Source organism: Lutra lutra, chromosome 10 (assembly GCF_902655055.1).
Source record: "Lutra lutra chromosome 10, mLutLut1.2, whole genome shotgun sequence".
In the NCBI taxonomy this organism is placed as follows: Eukaryota; Metazoa; Chordata; class Mammalia; order Carnivora; family Mustelidae; genus Lutra; species Lutra lutra.
The window spans coordinates 31,219,079-31,233,755 of NC_062287.1; the positions used below are offsets into that span (position 1 = coordinate 31,219,079).

General features: G+C 35.9%; 1 protein-coding gene across 4 annotated transcripts in view; it reads right to left on the bottom strand.

Moving 5' to 3' along the window:
- ARHGAP42 (Rho GTPase activating protein 42) overlaps positions 1-14,677 on the bottom strand; it is a 299,718-nt gene that overhangs the window by 42,392 nt on the left and 242,649 nt on the right. For all 4 annotated transcript variants that reach the window (XM_047692080.1, XM_047692078.1, XM_047692082.1 and 1 more), the window contains 2 exons: positions 13,808-13,886; positions 12,085-12,124 (listed from right to left, as the gene is read on the bottom strand). In XM_047692080.1, coding sequence (XP_047548036.1) covers positions 12,085-12,124; positions 13,808-13,886 — 119 coding nt within the window. The remainder of the gene's footprint in view (positions 1-12,084; positions 12,125-13,807; positions 13,887-14,677) is intronic.

The following is a 14,677-nucleotide window of genomic DNA, read 5'->3' on the forward strand; positions in this document are numbered from 1 at the left end:
ACACATTGAGGGTACTAAATAAGAACATGCAGCCAATAAGAACATGGGTGGCTCAGTGGGTTAAAGCCTCTGCCTTCGGCTCAGGTCATGATCTCGGGGTCCTGGGATCGAGCCCCGCATCGGGCTCTCTGCTCAGCGGGAAGCCTGCTTCCTCCTCTCTCTGCCTGCCTCTCTGCGTACTTGTGATTTCTCTCTGTCAAATAAATAAATAAAATCTTAAAAAAAAAAAAAGAACATACAGCCAAGAATATTTTATCCAGCCAGGTTATCATTTAGGACAGATGGAGAGACAAAGAGCTTCCAGTACCAGCAGAAACGGAAAGAATGTGTGACCACCAAGCCAGCCCTGTAAGAAATACTATAGGGGATTCTATAAAAGAAGAAAGATCCCAAGAGTATTACTGATCAGAAATTTACAGAGACAATCCATAGAAACAGGGACTGTACAGACAGGATGGCAATAAATAATGTAACTTTCAATAATCACTCTCAACGTGAACAGCCTAAATGTTCCCATGAAATGGCACAGGGTTGCAGGTTGGATAAAAAGATAGGACCCATCCATATGTGGTCTACGAGAGACTCATTTTGAACTTAAAGATACATCCAGACTGAAAGTGAAGGAATGGAGAACCATTTTTCATGCCAACAGAAATCAAAGGAAGCTGGGGTAGCAATTTTTATATCAGACAAATTAGAATTTAAACCACAGACTATAATAAGAGCTCCAGAGGAACACTATATCATTCTTAAAGGGTCTACCCAACAAGAAAATCTAACAATTGTAAATATCTATGCCCCCAACTGGGAGCAACCAACTACATAAGCCAGCTCTTAACCAAAATAAAGAATCAACAATAATACATTAATAGTAGGAGATTTTACACTCCACTCTCAGCACTGCACTGGACATATCATATAAAAAGAAGATCAACAAACAAACAAGAGCTTGGAATGACAAATTGGATAGATGGACTTTGTAGATATATATAGAACATTCCACCCTAAAACAACAGACTACTCATTCTTCTTGAATGCACAGAGAACTTTCTCCAGAATAGACCACATATTGGGTCACAAATCAGGTCTCAGCCAATACCAAAAGACGGAGATTATTCCCTACATGTTATTAGACCACAGTGCCTTGAAACTGGAACTCAGTCACAAGAAAAAATTTAGAAGAACTTCTAACACTTGAAGTTAAAGAGCATCATGCTAAGGAATGAATGGGTCAACCAGGAAATTAAAGAAGAACTTAAACAATTCATGGAAACCAATGAGAATGAAAACACATTGGTCCAAAACCTATGGGATACTGCAAAGGCAGTCCTAAGGGGGAAATACATAGCCATCCAGGCCTCACTCAAAATCCCAAATGCATAAGCTAAACTTATACCTAAAGGAGTTGGAGAAGGAACAGCAAATAAAACCTAAACCAAGCAGAAGTGAAATAATAAAGATTAGAGTAGAGATCAATGAAGTAGAAACCAGGAAAATCAATAGAACAGATCAACAAAACTAGAAGCTTGTTCTTTGAAAGAATTAGTAAGATCAATAAACCAATGGCCAGACTTATCTAAAAGAAAAGAGAAAGGACCCAAATTAATAAAATCATGAATGATAGGGGAGAGATCATGACTAAAACCAAGGAAATAGAAACAATTATTAGAAATTATTGCCAGCAACTATAGGCCAACAAACTAAGCAACCAGGAAGAAATGGATGCCTTCTTAGAAACTTAAAAACTGGGGCGCCTGGGTGGCTCAGTGGGTTGGGCCGCTGCCTTCGGCTCAGGTCATGATCTCAGGGTCCTGGGATCGAGCCCCACGTCGGGCTCTCTGCTCAGCAGGGAGCCTGCTTCCTCCTCTCTCTCTGCCTGCCTCTCTGCCTACTTGTGATTTCTCTCTGTCAGATAAATAAATAAAATCTTTAAAAAAAAAAAAAGAAACTTAAAAACTACCAACACTGAAATAGGAAGAAATAGACAATCTGAAGAGAACAATAACTGGTAAAGAAATTGAAGCAGTAATCAAAAACCTCCCAAAAAACAAGAGGCCAGGACTTGATGGATTCCCTGGGGAATTCTACCAAACATTCAAACAAGAAATAATACCTATACTCCTGAAGCTGTTTGAAAAATAGAAACAGAAGGAAAACGTCCAAACTCTTTCTATGAGGCCAGCATTACCTTGATCTCCAAAACAGGCAAAGACCCCATCAAAAAGGAAAATTTCAGTCCAATATCCCTGATGAATATAGATGCCAAAATTCTCAACAAGATAGGATCCAACAGCACATTAAAAGGATTACCCACCACAACAAGGTTGGGATTTATCCCTGAGAAGCAAGGGTGGTTCAACAAATCAATGTGACTGATTGCAAATCAATCAATGTAATAGAACAAATTACTAAGAGAAGAGAGAAGAACCACATGGTCCTCTCAGTTGATGCAGAAAAAGCACTTGACAGAATACAGTACCCTTTCCTGATTAAAACTCTTCAAAGTATAGGGATAAGGGGAACATTCCTCAATTTCCTAAAATCCATCTGTGAAAAACCCACAGCAAATATCATTCTCAATGGGGAGAGCCTTCCCATTGAGATCAGGAACACAACAAAGATGCCCTCTCTCATCACTGTTGTTCAGCATAGTAGTACAATCCTAGCAACAACAATCAGACAACAACAAGAAACAAAAAGTATTCAAATTGGCAAAGAAGAAGTCAAACTCTCTCTCTTCATAGATGACATGATACTCTATGTGGAAAACCCAAAAGTCTCCACCCCCAAATTACCAGAACTCATACAGCAATTCAGTAATGTGGCAGGATACAAAATCAATGCACAGAAATCAGTGCACTAACAATGAAACTGTAGAAGGAGAAATTAGAGAATTGATTCCATTTATAATAACACCAAAAACCATAAGATACCTTGGATTTAAACTTAACCAAAGAGGTAAAGGATGTAAACTCCAGGAACTACGAAACACTCATGAAAGAAATAAAAGACACAAAAAGATGGAAAAATATCCCATGCTCATGGATTGGAAGACTAAGCATTGTTAAAATGTCTATGCTGCCCAGAGCAATGTATACTTTCAACACCATACCAATCAAAATACCAATAGCATTTTTCAACATGCCAGAACAAACAATCCTAAAATTTGTATGGAACCAGAAAGGACCCCAATCACTACGGAAATGTTGAAAAAGAAAACCAAAGCTGGGAGCATCACGTGACCTGATTTCAAGCTATATTCCAAAGCTGTAATCACCAAAATATCATAATTCTTCTTTAGTGGATGTCAAGGTACTCCTCCTTCAATAGTAGAGAGTGGAGCATCTTACATAGGAGAAATACATATTACTTAATCAGGGCTCAATGCCTGAGTCAGAGCAGGCAGCCAATAAGTGCTTATTGATGAATGATTTGGTAGTTATTGGTTTTCAAGTGTGTTACACAAATACCCTTGCTTCTAGAAGGGTTAGTACTTAGTTAACAGGAGCCAACTTTAGTCACTCCTCCCCAGATGCCCTCAGCCACATAACTCCCTGCTAAGAAAGGGCCACAAGGATATGCAGAATACAAACACCACCAAATTCCTAAGAATTGAAACCCTGTAATATTAATGATACTTGGCTTTCAGGGGTAGAAGTAGAAAACAAGCTAACTTAAAGAACTTTATATATTCAATCAAAAGTTAAGGGTAAACATTTTTTTCCAGAAAATATTCAGGGCTAAAACTTTTATTGAAATCCAAATAAAGTTTCCATAAGGGAGTTTTAATAGTGTAATAGCTATTAATCTCAAGAGAATTGAAACAGTCATGAGAAAAAAAAAAGAATAGTCTTCTATACAGCTAACAAAGCAAAAGTCCTTGTACCTTCAATTTCTTAGCAATTAAAAACCCAGCACGTCCTTACAGATGTAATCTACTTGGCCTAACAGTACCTTCTCAGGCCTGACAAAACAAAGCAACATTTGTCTTTAATTTCTAATTCACTTTCTTAATCTGCCATTTCAGATTAAAAGGCTACTTATCACAGATAATTAATATCGTATTACCCATGGCTTGAAAGAAACAGAAACACTAAATGAGTACATTTATTGGTGTTTGTAATATCCACAGGACCATTTCTCTTTTCTCTAAGGATGAGCAGTTCACTCTGCACAGCCCTGGCCCAAATTGTTGCTGCTTCTTGGTCTGCCGGTGAAAAGCATTTGAGCCATAACCCTCTTCCTGGGTCTCAACATGGAAACAAGATTATTTGATCACAGGTATGGTGGAAGATGTGGTGAGGAGGACATCTGAGAACTTCCAGAATTAAACTATCTAAACAGCAGTATGAGCTCAAAAAACTCGTGACAGAGGGCAATTATCTAGGATAAGAAGAATGAGCTTAATTTTTCTTTCTTTTATTGCTGGAAAATAATGTGTTCCTTAAGTACACATGGGGAAAGTCACTGAAACACAATGGCAGAAACTGAGTTTTGGGGGAAATTTGAAAGTATCTTCTGGTCCAATCATGAGAACATGTGGACAGGTACATGAGACTGAATGCCGAGTGACTATTAGGATGTGGCCAAATCATGACTTTCATTAGCAGAAACATCATTTCAAAGGACTTTTTCCCCCATTCACAATACCTGGAATAATGTAGGTACACAATGGAATACTGTTGAACTGAACTGCATGAGAGAATGAGAATACTGCATCTTTTCTTTCTCTATTCTCACTTCCTCCAACCTAGGGTAGAAGGACCAGCTGAAAAACCACCACACAAAACATGTTTGAGTGGGGACAAGGCTTAGGGCACCAAGAGAGAATGCCAGTGCAAGAACACCTAGAAAAAATGACAACTGCCTCTGTCCCTGTTAACAACTAGTCCCAAGATGGGAGGTTTTGGGACATAAAAGGTACGTCATGGAAGATAATTTGTTTCAAACAGTATGGTACTGACACAAAAAACAGACACACAGGTCAACAGAACAGAATAGAAAGCCCAGAAATGAACCCACTCTATATCATCAATTACTCTTTGAAAAAGGAGGGAAGAATATGTAATGGGAAAAAGACAGTCTCTTCAATAAACGATGCTGGAAAAACTGGACGGATACATACCAATGAATGAAACTGGATCACTTTCTTACACCATACAAAAATAAACTCAAAATGGACTAAGGACCTAAATGTGACGCTTAAAACCACAAAAATCCTAGAAGAGAGCACAGTCAGTAATTCCTTCAACATCAGCTGTAACAATATTTTTTTGGATTTGTCTTCTGTGGTAAGGGAAATAAAAGCAAAAATAAACTACTGGGATTACATCAAAGCAAAAGGTTCTGCAATGCAAAGGACAACAACCAACAAAACAAAAGGACAATCTACTGAATGGGAGGAGATATTTGCAAGAACATATCTGATAGAGGGTTAGTATTCTAAATACATAAAGAGCTAATGCAACTCAACACCCAAAGACTAAATAATCCAGTTAAAAAATGGGCAGACGACAGGAACAGACTATCTCCAAAGAAGATGCACAGATGGCCAACAGACAAGTGAAAAGATGCCCAACATCACTCATCATCAGGGAAATAAATTTAATTTAATAAATTTAAGTCAAAACCACAATGACGTATCACCTCACCCTTGTCAGAATGACTAAAATAAAAAATACACCAACAACTGTTGGTGAGGATGTGGGGAAAAAGGAACCCTCATGCACTGTTGGGACTGCAACCTGGTGTAGCCACTGTGGAAGGGTAAGGAGATTCCTCAAATAATTAAAAACAGAATACCCTATGATCCGGGAATTGTACTACTGGGTATTTACCCCCAAAATACAAAAACACTAATTTGAAAGACTATATGCACCCAGGCCCCATGTTTATTGTAGCATTATTTATAACAGCCAAACTACGGAAGCAGCCCAAGTGTCCATCAACAGATGAATGGATAAAGAAGTCGTGGTATATAAACACAATAGAATATTACTAATCCATAAGAAAGAATGAAATCTTGACATTTGCAACAACATGGATGGAGTTAGAGAGTATAATGCTAAGTGAAATTCGTGTCAGAGAAAGACCACCATATGATTTCCCTCATATGAGGAATTTAAGAATCACAACAGAGGAAAAAGTTTAGAATACTTAAAGGGCACTAATTCGAAGGGATACATGCACCCCTATGTTTACTGCAGCATTTTTTTATAATAACCAAGTTGTGGAAGCAGCCCAATTGTCCATTGATAGATGGATGAATAAAGATGTGATATATATATATATATATATATATATATATATATATATATATATAACTCATCCTTATAAAATAATGAAATCTTTCCATTTACAATGACATGGATGGAGCTAGAGAGTATAATGCTAAGCTAAATAAGTCAGCTGGAGAAAGACAAATACCATATGATTTTGTTCATATCTGCCATTTAGGAAACCAAAGAAACAAAGAGAAAAAAGAAAGAGAGCCAAACCAAGAAATGTATCTTAACTACAGAGAACAAACTGCTGGTTGCCAGAAGGGAGTTGGGAGATGGGTGAAACAGGTGATAGGGATTAAAGAGTACATTTACCACGGTGAACATTGAGTAATGTATAGAACTGCTGAATCACTGTATTGTACACCTGAAACTAATATAACACTGTATGTTAACTATACTGGAATTAAAATAAAAGATTTAATAAAACCAAAAAAAAAAAGAAAGAAAAGAAAATTGGTTTCTTTGAAGACAGGCTCAAATTATGGAGCACTATTGATATGTTACTCTTTAAAAAATATCCCTAATGGCACACCTTGAGCGATAGTTTAATTCTACTCTTAACTGAATAATATTTAATATTCATGGTAGACATTGCTATTCTCAAAGTTAAAGTCCCAACATGAAGTCCCAACATCTTAGAATTTCAAGAAAAGAATACTGCATGGGGCGCCTGGGTGGTCAGTGGGTTAAGCTGCTGCCTTCGGCTCAGGTCATGATCTCAGGGTCCTGGGATCGAGTCCCACATCGGGCTCTCTGCTCGGCAGGGAGCCTGCTTCCCTTCTTCTCTCTCTGCCTGCCTCTCTGCCTACTTGTGATCTCTGTCAAATAAATAAATAAAATCTTAAAAAAAAAGAAAGAAAGAAAGAAAGAAAGAAAGAAAAGAATACTGTAAATACTGCAACCATATTTTACAACCAGAAAAGCATTTGCTGACCAGTTCTTTAGTTCTTGTATTTAGTAGGGTTTTTTTCATTAAGAAGTGTCAAACTTTCCTTCTTTATTGAATTATATGCTAGTCTCATTTGCAGCATCTCTACTCTGAAAACAGTAAAGTAAGAATAATCACAAAGTACTGAGACTTTTTCATGTTAGGTTTGTAAAGACAGTCTCGTGATTCAACAGCCACAGAATAGCTTTACTCTTTATTTTATGGCATATATTCTCTGTATCTTCACAGTATGGCCCTATTTTAGGATGCTAAATAGTTTTTATTCTATTACCTTGAGGATTTTTAATGAAAGCATAAACATTATGACTGCGCTTAATAGCTGACAGTCAAAACAAATTTTTATCCGAGTTTTATATTTTACAATCTCTGCTTCATTATTAGCTTTATCATTTCAAAAATACAAATATATCCCATGCAAAACTGAGTTTCCAAAGGATAGATAACTAGAATATTTTAAGATAAACAGTATCCATCTGAATTACCAAAGCTATAAAGATGCACTTCCTAAGGTGGCAAATGAATCAAGACTAGTGCTTGTTTCAAATACCATTTGAGAGAGAAGTTACAAATGGAGATTGATATAATTCTTCACTTTTGAGAGGAGTCAAATGTCAAAAAGGAACACAGAGATCTCAAAAAAACAAGATGATATATTGAAAAATGGTAGAAGGGGTGAATATAAAGATCAAAGCTGTTGTGAACTAACAGGATGAGCTTACATGATTAATTCAGGACTTAAAAACGAGGTCCAAGAACTTCACTATCACTGGAATATAATTTTGAACCGAAACAAATACAATTCCAGGCATGTCACGAGAAAGAAAACACAATGCTGCTCTCAGGTGAACCATATGCTAGAGTCTGGAATACTGTTGAGTATTCATGTATATCCTATTCGTTATTAAAGTTATTAAATCACTACTTAAACAGTGGTGTACCGATAAGACACATGATAAAAGAGTTAAGAATTAAGATTACAATCTGAGCAAGAGATTCAAAGTTCCACTAACACATTTTAGGCCTTGATGTATTTATATTTAAAATTGTCCATTGATATTTAATATTTAAAATTTTAAATAAATAAATAAATAAAATTTTAAATTTTAAATTTAATATTTAAAATTACATGCAAAAATATTAAATTCTGACGACCTGGAAAGCCCTCTCATCTGAGAGGCAGGTTATTTTAGGGAAAGGGACTTCAAGGCATGTTGGATTGAGGAATGTTTAAGAGAATCTTGCTCACATAAATTGGCAAAAAAAAAAAAAAAAGTCCACCCCACAGCTTATTTCTGGAAGTACATTCAATCCTGTGCCTATATCAGTCAGAATTTCTTTTTATTGATGACAAAGTCTTGCCTTTTCAAGAGAGTAGATATTCTCCTCAGGTGAGCAAATTTGAATTTCCAAGAATGTGGGAAAACAATCAGAAATAAGTGTGATTTTGGGTAAGTCAGCTTTAAGCCCACATAGTAAGACTCTTTGAAATCACTACACAATTTTGTATATAAATTATTTAGAATGTTTAGAATACTTAAAGGGATATTAATCTCAGCATTTATAAGCCAATTTACTAGATTACAAAAGATTCCACCAGTTTAGAAAGATTATATAAGCCAGAATCAGAAACTGGCCTTTAATTAGAGTGCTGCATGTGGGAAAATAAGATTTACAAGCTTTGTAATTATATCTTGATATGTCTAAAAAAAGCTTCATTGGTTAAATGTATAAATGGGGGAATTCTATCAAATTTATGAAAACAAAGTGAAAATGACATTTTAAAAAATTAGGGCATTTATATATAAAATAAGATTTGTATATAAAATAGGATGAAAGAAAAAATATAGCTTAAGATAAAATAATAAAAATAAAAGTCAAAAGGTTAAGATTTATAACTTGAAGCACTACATATTAATAAAGCAAACGTAATTAGAATATTCTTTTCTATGATCAAAATCTCCCCTTGGGCAATAAAAACCTACTGGCACTAAGAGTAACAATAAGAGCAAATGTGTGCTGAGCACATATACCTCATGGAAAAAGCCTGTGTTGAGTATTAAGAAAAAGGGGACAAGTGTTCTGTCACAAGTTGCTCAGAGAACTAAGAAGGATACTCAAACACTATACCAAAAGCCAAAATGTGAGAAATGACACAAATACATGGGCTCTAGAAGAGCTACTTTTCTGAAAAATATACCATTTTATAATTACAAATGGTGGCATAGTGATGTTTCAGGTGGCTAAGGCTACAAGAAAGCAGATTTCTAGAAGTCTTTATGGCATTAAAAAGTGTATTCCCCCTCCATCAGAGCATGAGTACATGTGATAACTTTCTTATTCAAATTTCCTAGTTACGATAGAAACCCTACTTCCAAGAAATGTAATAAAAATCAAATATATTCTCAGTGACTTAACCATGTCCCCATTTAAAGCCTTACTGAATACTATATATAGGTTCAGTTATTTTCTCACTATTTATTGTTGAGTAGGTTCATTTGAAGTTTATACTATATATGAAAAATGAAACCACTCAAAAAGAACAGATAATCATGTCAAAAATGGGAAGAATATGGAGAACTTTGGGAGATGGAGAGGAGAAGTGAGTTAGGAGAAATCGGAGGGGGAGACAAACCAGGAGACTGTGGACTCTGAGAAACAGAGGGTTTTGGAGGGGAGGGGGTTGGGGGTTGGGTGAGCCTGGTGGTGGGTATTAAGAAGGGCACACATTACATGGAGCACTGGGTGTGGTGCATAAACAACGAATCTTGGAACACTGAAAAATAAAATAAAATTACAAAAAAAAATTGGGCAGAAGACATGAACAACACTTCTCCAAAGAAGACATACAAATGGCTAACAGACACGAAAAAATGTTTATCATTAGCCATCAGGGAGATTCAAATCAAAACCACATTGAGATGCCACCTATACCAGTTAGAATGGCCAAAATTAACAAGATAGTAAACAACAAGTGTTGGAGAGGATGTGGAGAAAGGGGAACCCTCTTACACTGCTGGTGGGAATGCAAGTTGGGGCAGCCACTTTGGAAAACTGTGGAGATTCCTTAAGAAATTAAAAATAGAGCTACCCTATGACCCTGCAATTGCACTACTGGGTATTTACCCCAAAGATAAAGATGTAGTGAACAGAAGGGCCATCTGTACCCCAATGTTCATAGCAGCAATGGCCACAGTTGCCAAACTGTGGAAAGAGCCAAGATGACCTTCAACAGACGAATGGATACAGAAGACATGGTCCATGTAAACAATGGAATATTATGCCCCCACAGGAAGGATGAATACCCAACTTTTGTATCAACATGGTTGGGACTGGAGGAGATTATGCTGAGTGAAATGTCAAGCAGAGAAAATCAATTATCATATGGTTTCACTTACTTGTGGAACATAAGGAATAACATGGAGGACATTAGGAGAAGGAAAGGAAAAGTGACTTGGGGGAAATTGGAGGGGGGAGATGAACCATGAGAGACTGTGGACTCTGAGAAACAAACTGAGGGTTTTGGAGGGGTGGGGGGTTGGGTGAGCCTGCTGGTGGGTATTAAGGAGGGCACATATTGTATGGAGTACTGGGCATGGTGCATAAACAATGAATTCTGGTACACTGAAAAAATAAAAAAAGAAAAAAAAAAAAAGAAAAATGAAACCAGTATTAGAAAACACATTTCAAACTCTACTCAAATGCAAATTTTATAATATATTGCTCTTTAGGTAATTGCTTAGAATGAACATTTGGTACTAATCTGTTGGTTATTATTTCTGTGATTAGATATAAATGGGCAATGGAAGATTTTATACTAGTCACTTTCCTTGATTTGCAATAAAGAAATGCAAGAATAAAAACTGGAAATAATTTTTTAAGTCTTTAACATTAGGTATACTTTAAATCATGTTTTTTCTTTTGATAATTTCTGAAATGAATTGCTAGGAAGCATTTCATTCCGTTAAAATAATAGGCTCTCTCATACACTCAATATTTATGACTTTCAAATGAGTGCTTTCCTAGTTTTTATCTTCACTTCATTCTAAGTTGCACTGTATTAGCAATTTAAAAGTCAGGATTATTATTAATCTTGTTTTAAAAATAAATTTAGACATCATGAGAGAAAGTCAATTGAATCAAATAAAACTTTAAGTTGCTTTAGAAGATATACAGATAACCTTAAAAACAAATATACAAACTAATTTTTATATGTCAAATAATCTGGCCATGTAGAGTACACAAAAAAGAAAATACCTTAAAGTAACCAAGGGTAATTGCCAAGGGTGGCAAGAATATGGCAGACAATTAAGTGGATTAGATTAAATGGATTTAGTATGTGATGGAAAACACATAAAATGTGCTTATTAAGACTGCTTTAATACTAAGGATTCAGTAATTCTATAGTGAGACAAAGGTTCTCCTACATATCCCATGTCATATGACAATGTCTTTATACATCACAATCTTGGGCACAATCTCCTAAAACCAGCACAAAGTATTCATGTCTTCAGTGTAGTCACTGGAACAGGGAAACTAAAATAAAGAAACTCTCTATTGCCCTTAAAAACATTTAAAAAATCAAATAAACATAAATTGCTTCAAATCTCCTCCTGGGATAAAGCAAAGTACATACCTATAAGTAAATAAACACTAAACAAATAAAAATTAATTTTGGTCACTATAACACCAGTAGCTTTGACTTGAGAAACTTCTTTGAATGAAAATTTTAAATTTGTTTAACCATCAAATCAAAGGTACATTTTCTCAGAATTAACTCTTAATACCACATAATACCTTTGTAATTAAAAATAAACTGTGATAAAATTTTAAATAATTATTAAAACAACTTACTTTCTTCTTTCTTGCTAATAATGGCAGGCAGCGTGTAAATCTAAAAAAACAAAGGAAGTCTTATCAGTTAATGACCCTGCACAGAAGCAGGGCGATGGTGGTACAATGATACACAAAGGAGAGTATCTTGATTTCAAGGTCCTACAACTGGTATGTCCATAGGGCCAACTCCCTACCTGTCAACCTTACCTTGTTTCCCACTTCTTTCCATTATGGCTGTCCAGCCCTGAGCAAGGTTCTACCCCTTTCAGATGATTTATATATCTTATTTTATTACCTGAAATGATGCACAGTATGTATCCTTTCTTCAGGAAGGATCTCATGATGGATTTTACCAGATTACTCCTTCCTCAAATTATCTCTTTAGTGTTTTGTTCTCAACATGTACAGCCCTAACTTATACCTGAGCTGTCACACCATCTCCTAAATTTGCTCTAGGTCAGGGCTTACCTCACAACTTTTAGTGGCAAAGAGTCAAGTCATTTTGTTTTAATTTTTAGTTTGTAATTGGCTGATATTTTTATAAGTAATAATAAAGTAAAACATAATAAACATTATAAAGAATAGATGCAAAGTCCAAATTTTTATTTTCAAACTCAATAGATGTAAAATGAGTTCTCCAAATTGCTATTAAATTTCCTAGATGTTTAATCTTAATTTCTGCACTCATTTTATCGTGGACTGGTAGTAGTTGGAGGGATGGCCTCAAAGTCTAGGGACAACGGTGTGATGTTGCATAGGTACTTTGCACAAGTTTGTTCACAGATTCTTTGCCAACTAAAGGATAGTTCTCAAGGGACAGAACAAGGCCTCCTATTTTCTCTGTATGCTCCTCCAACAATCCATGCAGTGTTCTTCACAAGGGAAACAGACAGTGATTAGTGATTTATTCATTCCCTTTTTAACATAGCTTCCCTAATAATTTTAAGTAAATTATCATGCCCACATTGAAATAACTATTAAAACAGTGGGGATATGGATAGAAGGGAAAATGTCAAGCCACAAGACAGTTTGACCAAATGAAACTTATTTTTTTTTTAAGAGTTATTTATTTATTGGGGGGAGGGGCAGAGCAAGAGAAAGAATCTCAAGCAGATTCTGCCCTGAGCACAGAGGCCAATGTGGGGCTCGATCTCAAGACCCTGAGATAATGACAATTTAAAGACCTTAAGATAATGACCTGAGCCAAAATAAAGAGTCAGATGTTTAACTGACTGAGCGATCTCAAGACCTTGAGATAATGACAATTTTAAGACCTTAAGATAATGACCTGAGCCAAAATCAAGAGTCAGATGTTTAACTGACGGAGCTACCCAGGGGCCCCACCCCATGAGACTTTAAAACAATGATATAGACCATACAATTATTTCTTACCCTGAACCTATGCTCATCACACTGATTACGAAGCTTAGCACAGGCCTTCCAAAGAGTGGGGACTCAATTATTAACTAAATAAAATAATTCAATCAGCACAGCCAGGTTAGTGATAAGTAATTTGTTAAAAAGTAATTTTAGGGTTTTAAATCTAGAAGTCCCCCTGAGAAAGAAATTATAAATTTATGCCAATGATTAAGACAACACTAGAAAAACAGTAAGAGTCTCTACTCTGACTTGTTATACTAATTATTTTCAAATATACTACTTCAAACATAAAAAAAAATTTCAGATGTATTTTGTAATTAGAAGAATAAAACCTAAATTACAGAATGTGTCATATTCTTACCGGTTCTTTACCATCCATGGCTTCGAGCCAGAGTTTCCGATTAGCTTCTGAGAATGCCTGCAATGTGATGATTCCATGCCTATTTAAAAACAAATATTTTATATATTCAGTTTATTCCTGTTGTGTCTTTACACACTTATTACTCTTAAAAGTACAGATAAAACTTGAAGAAAAAACTCAAAAGAAAAAAAAATGAAAAGAGAGAAAAGGAAATAGAAAAAAGAAAAAATAATTTAAAAAAGTAAAATAAGACTGATTTATAGTTACCTTTCAGAAAAATCACTGTGGGGACACATATACATATACATATACATATACATATAAACAAACAAATATTTCTTAATTCTAACTTTTAAATTTTTTATTTATTTATTTAATTTTATTTTTTTATAAACATATATTTTTATCCCCAGGGGTACAGGTCTGCAAATCGCCAGGTTTACACACTTCACAGCACTCACCATAGCACATACCCTCCCCAATATCCATAACCCCACCCCCCCTCTCCCAACCCCCCACCCCCATCAACCCTCAGTTTGTTTTGTGAGATTAAGAGTCACTTATGGTTGGTGGGAGGAGTCATATGGCAGAGAAGTAGCAGGCTGAGACTACTTCGGGTAGCGGGAGATCAGCTAAATAGCTTATCTAAAGATTGCAAACACCTACAAATCCAACTGGGAGATTGAAGAGAAGAAGAACAGCAATTCTAGAAACAGAAAATCAACCACTATCTGAAAGGTAGGACTGGCGGAGAAGTGAATCCAAAGCGACGGGAAGAGAGACCACGGGGGGAGGGGCCGGCTCCCGGTGAGCGGCGGAGCAACGGAGCAAAATCAGGACTTTTAAAAGTCTGTTCCGCTGAGGGACATC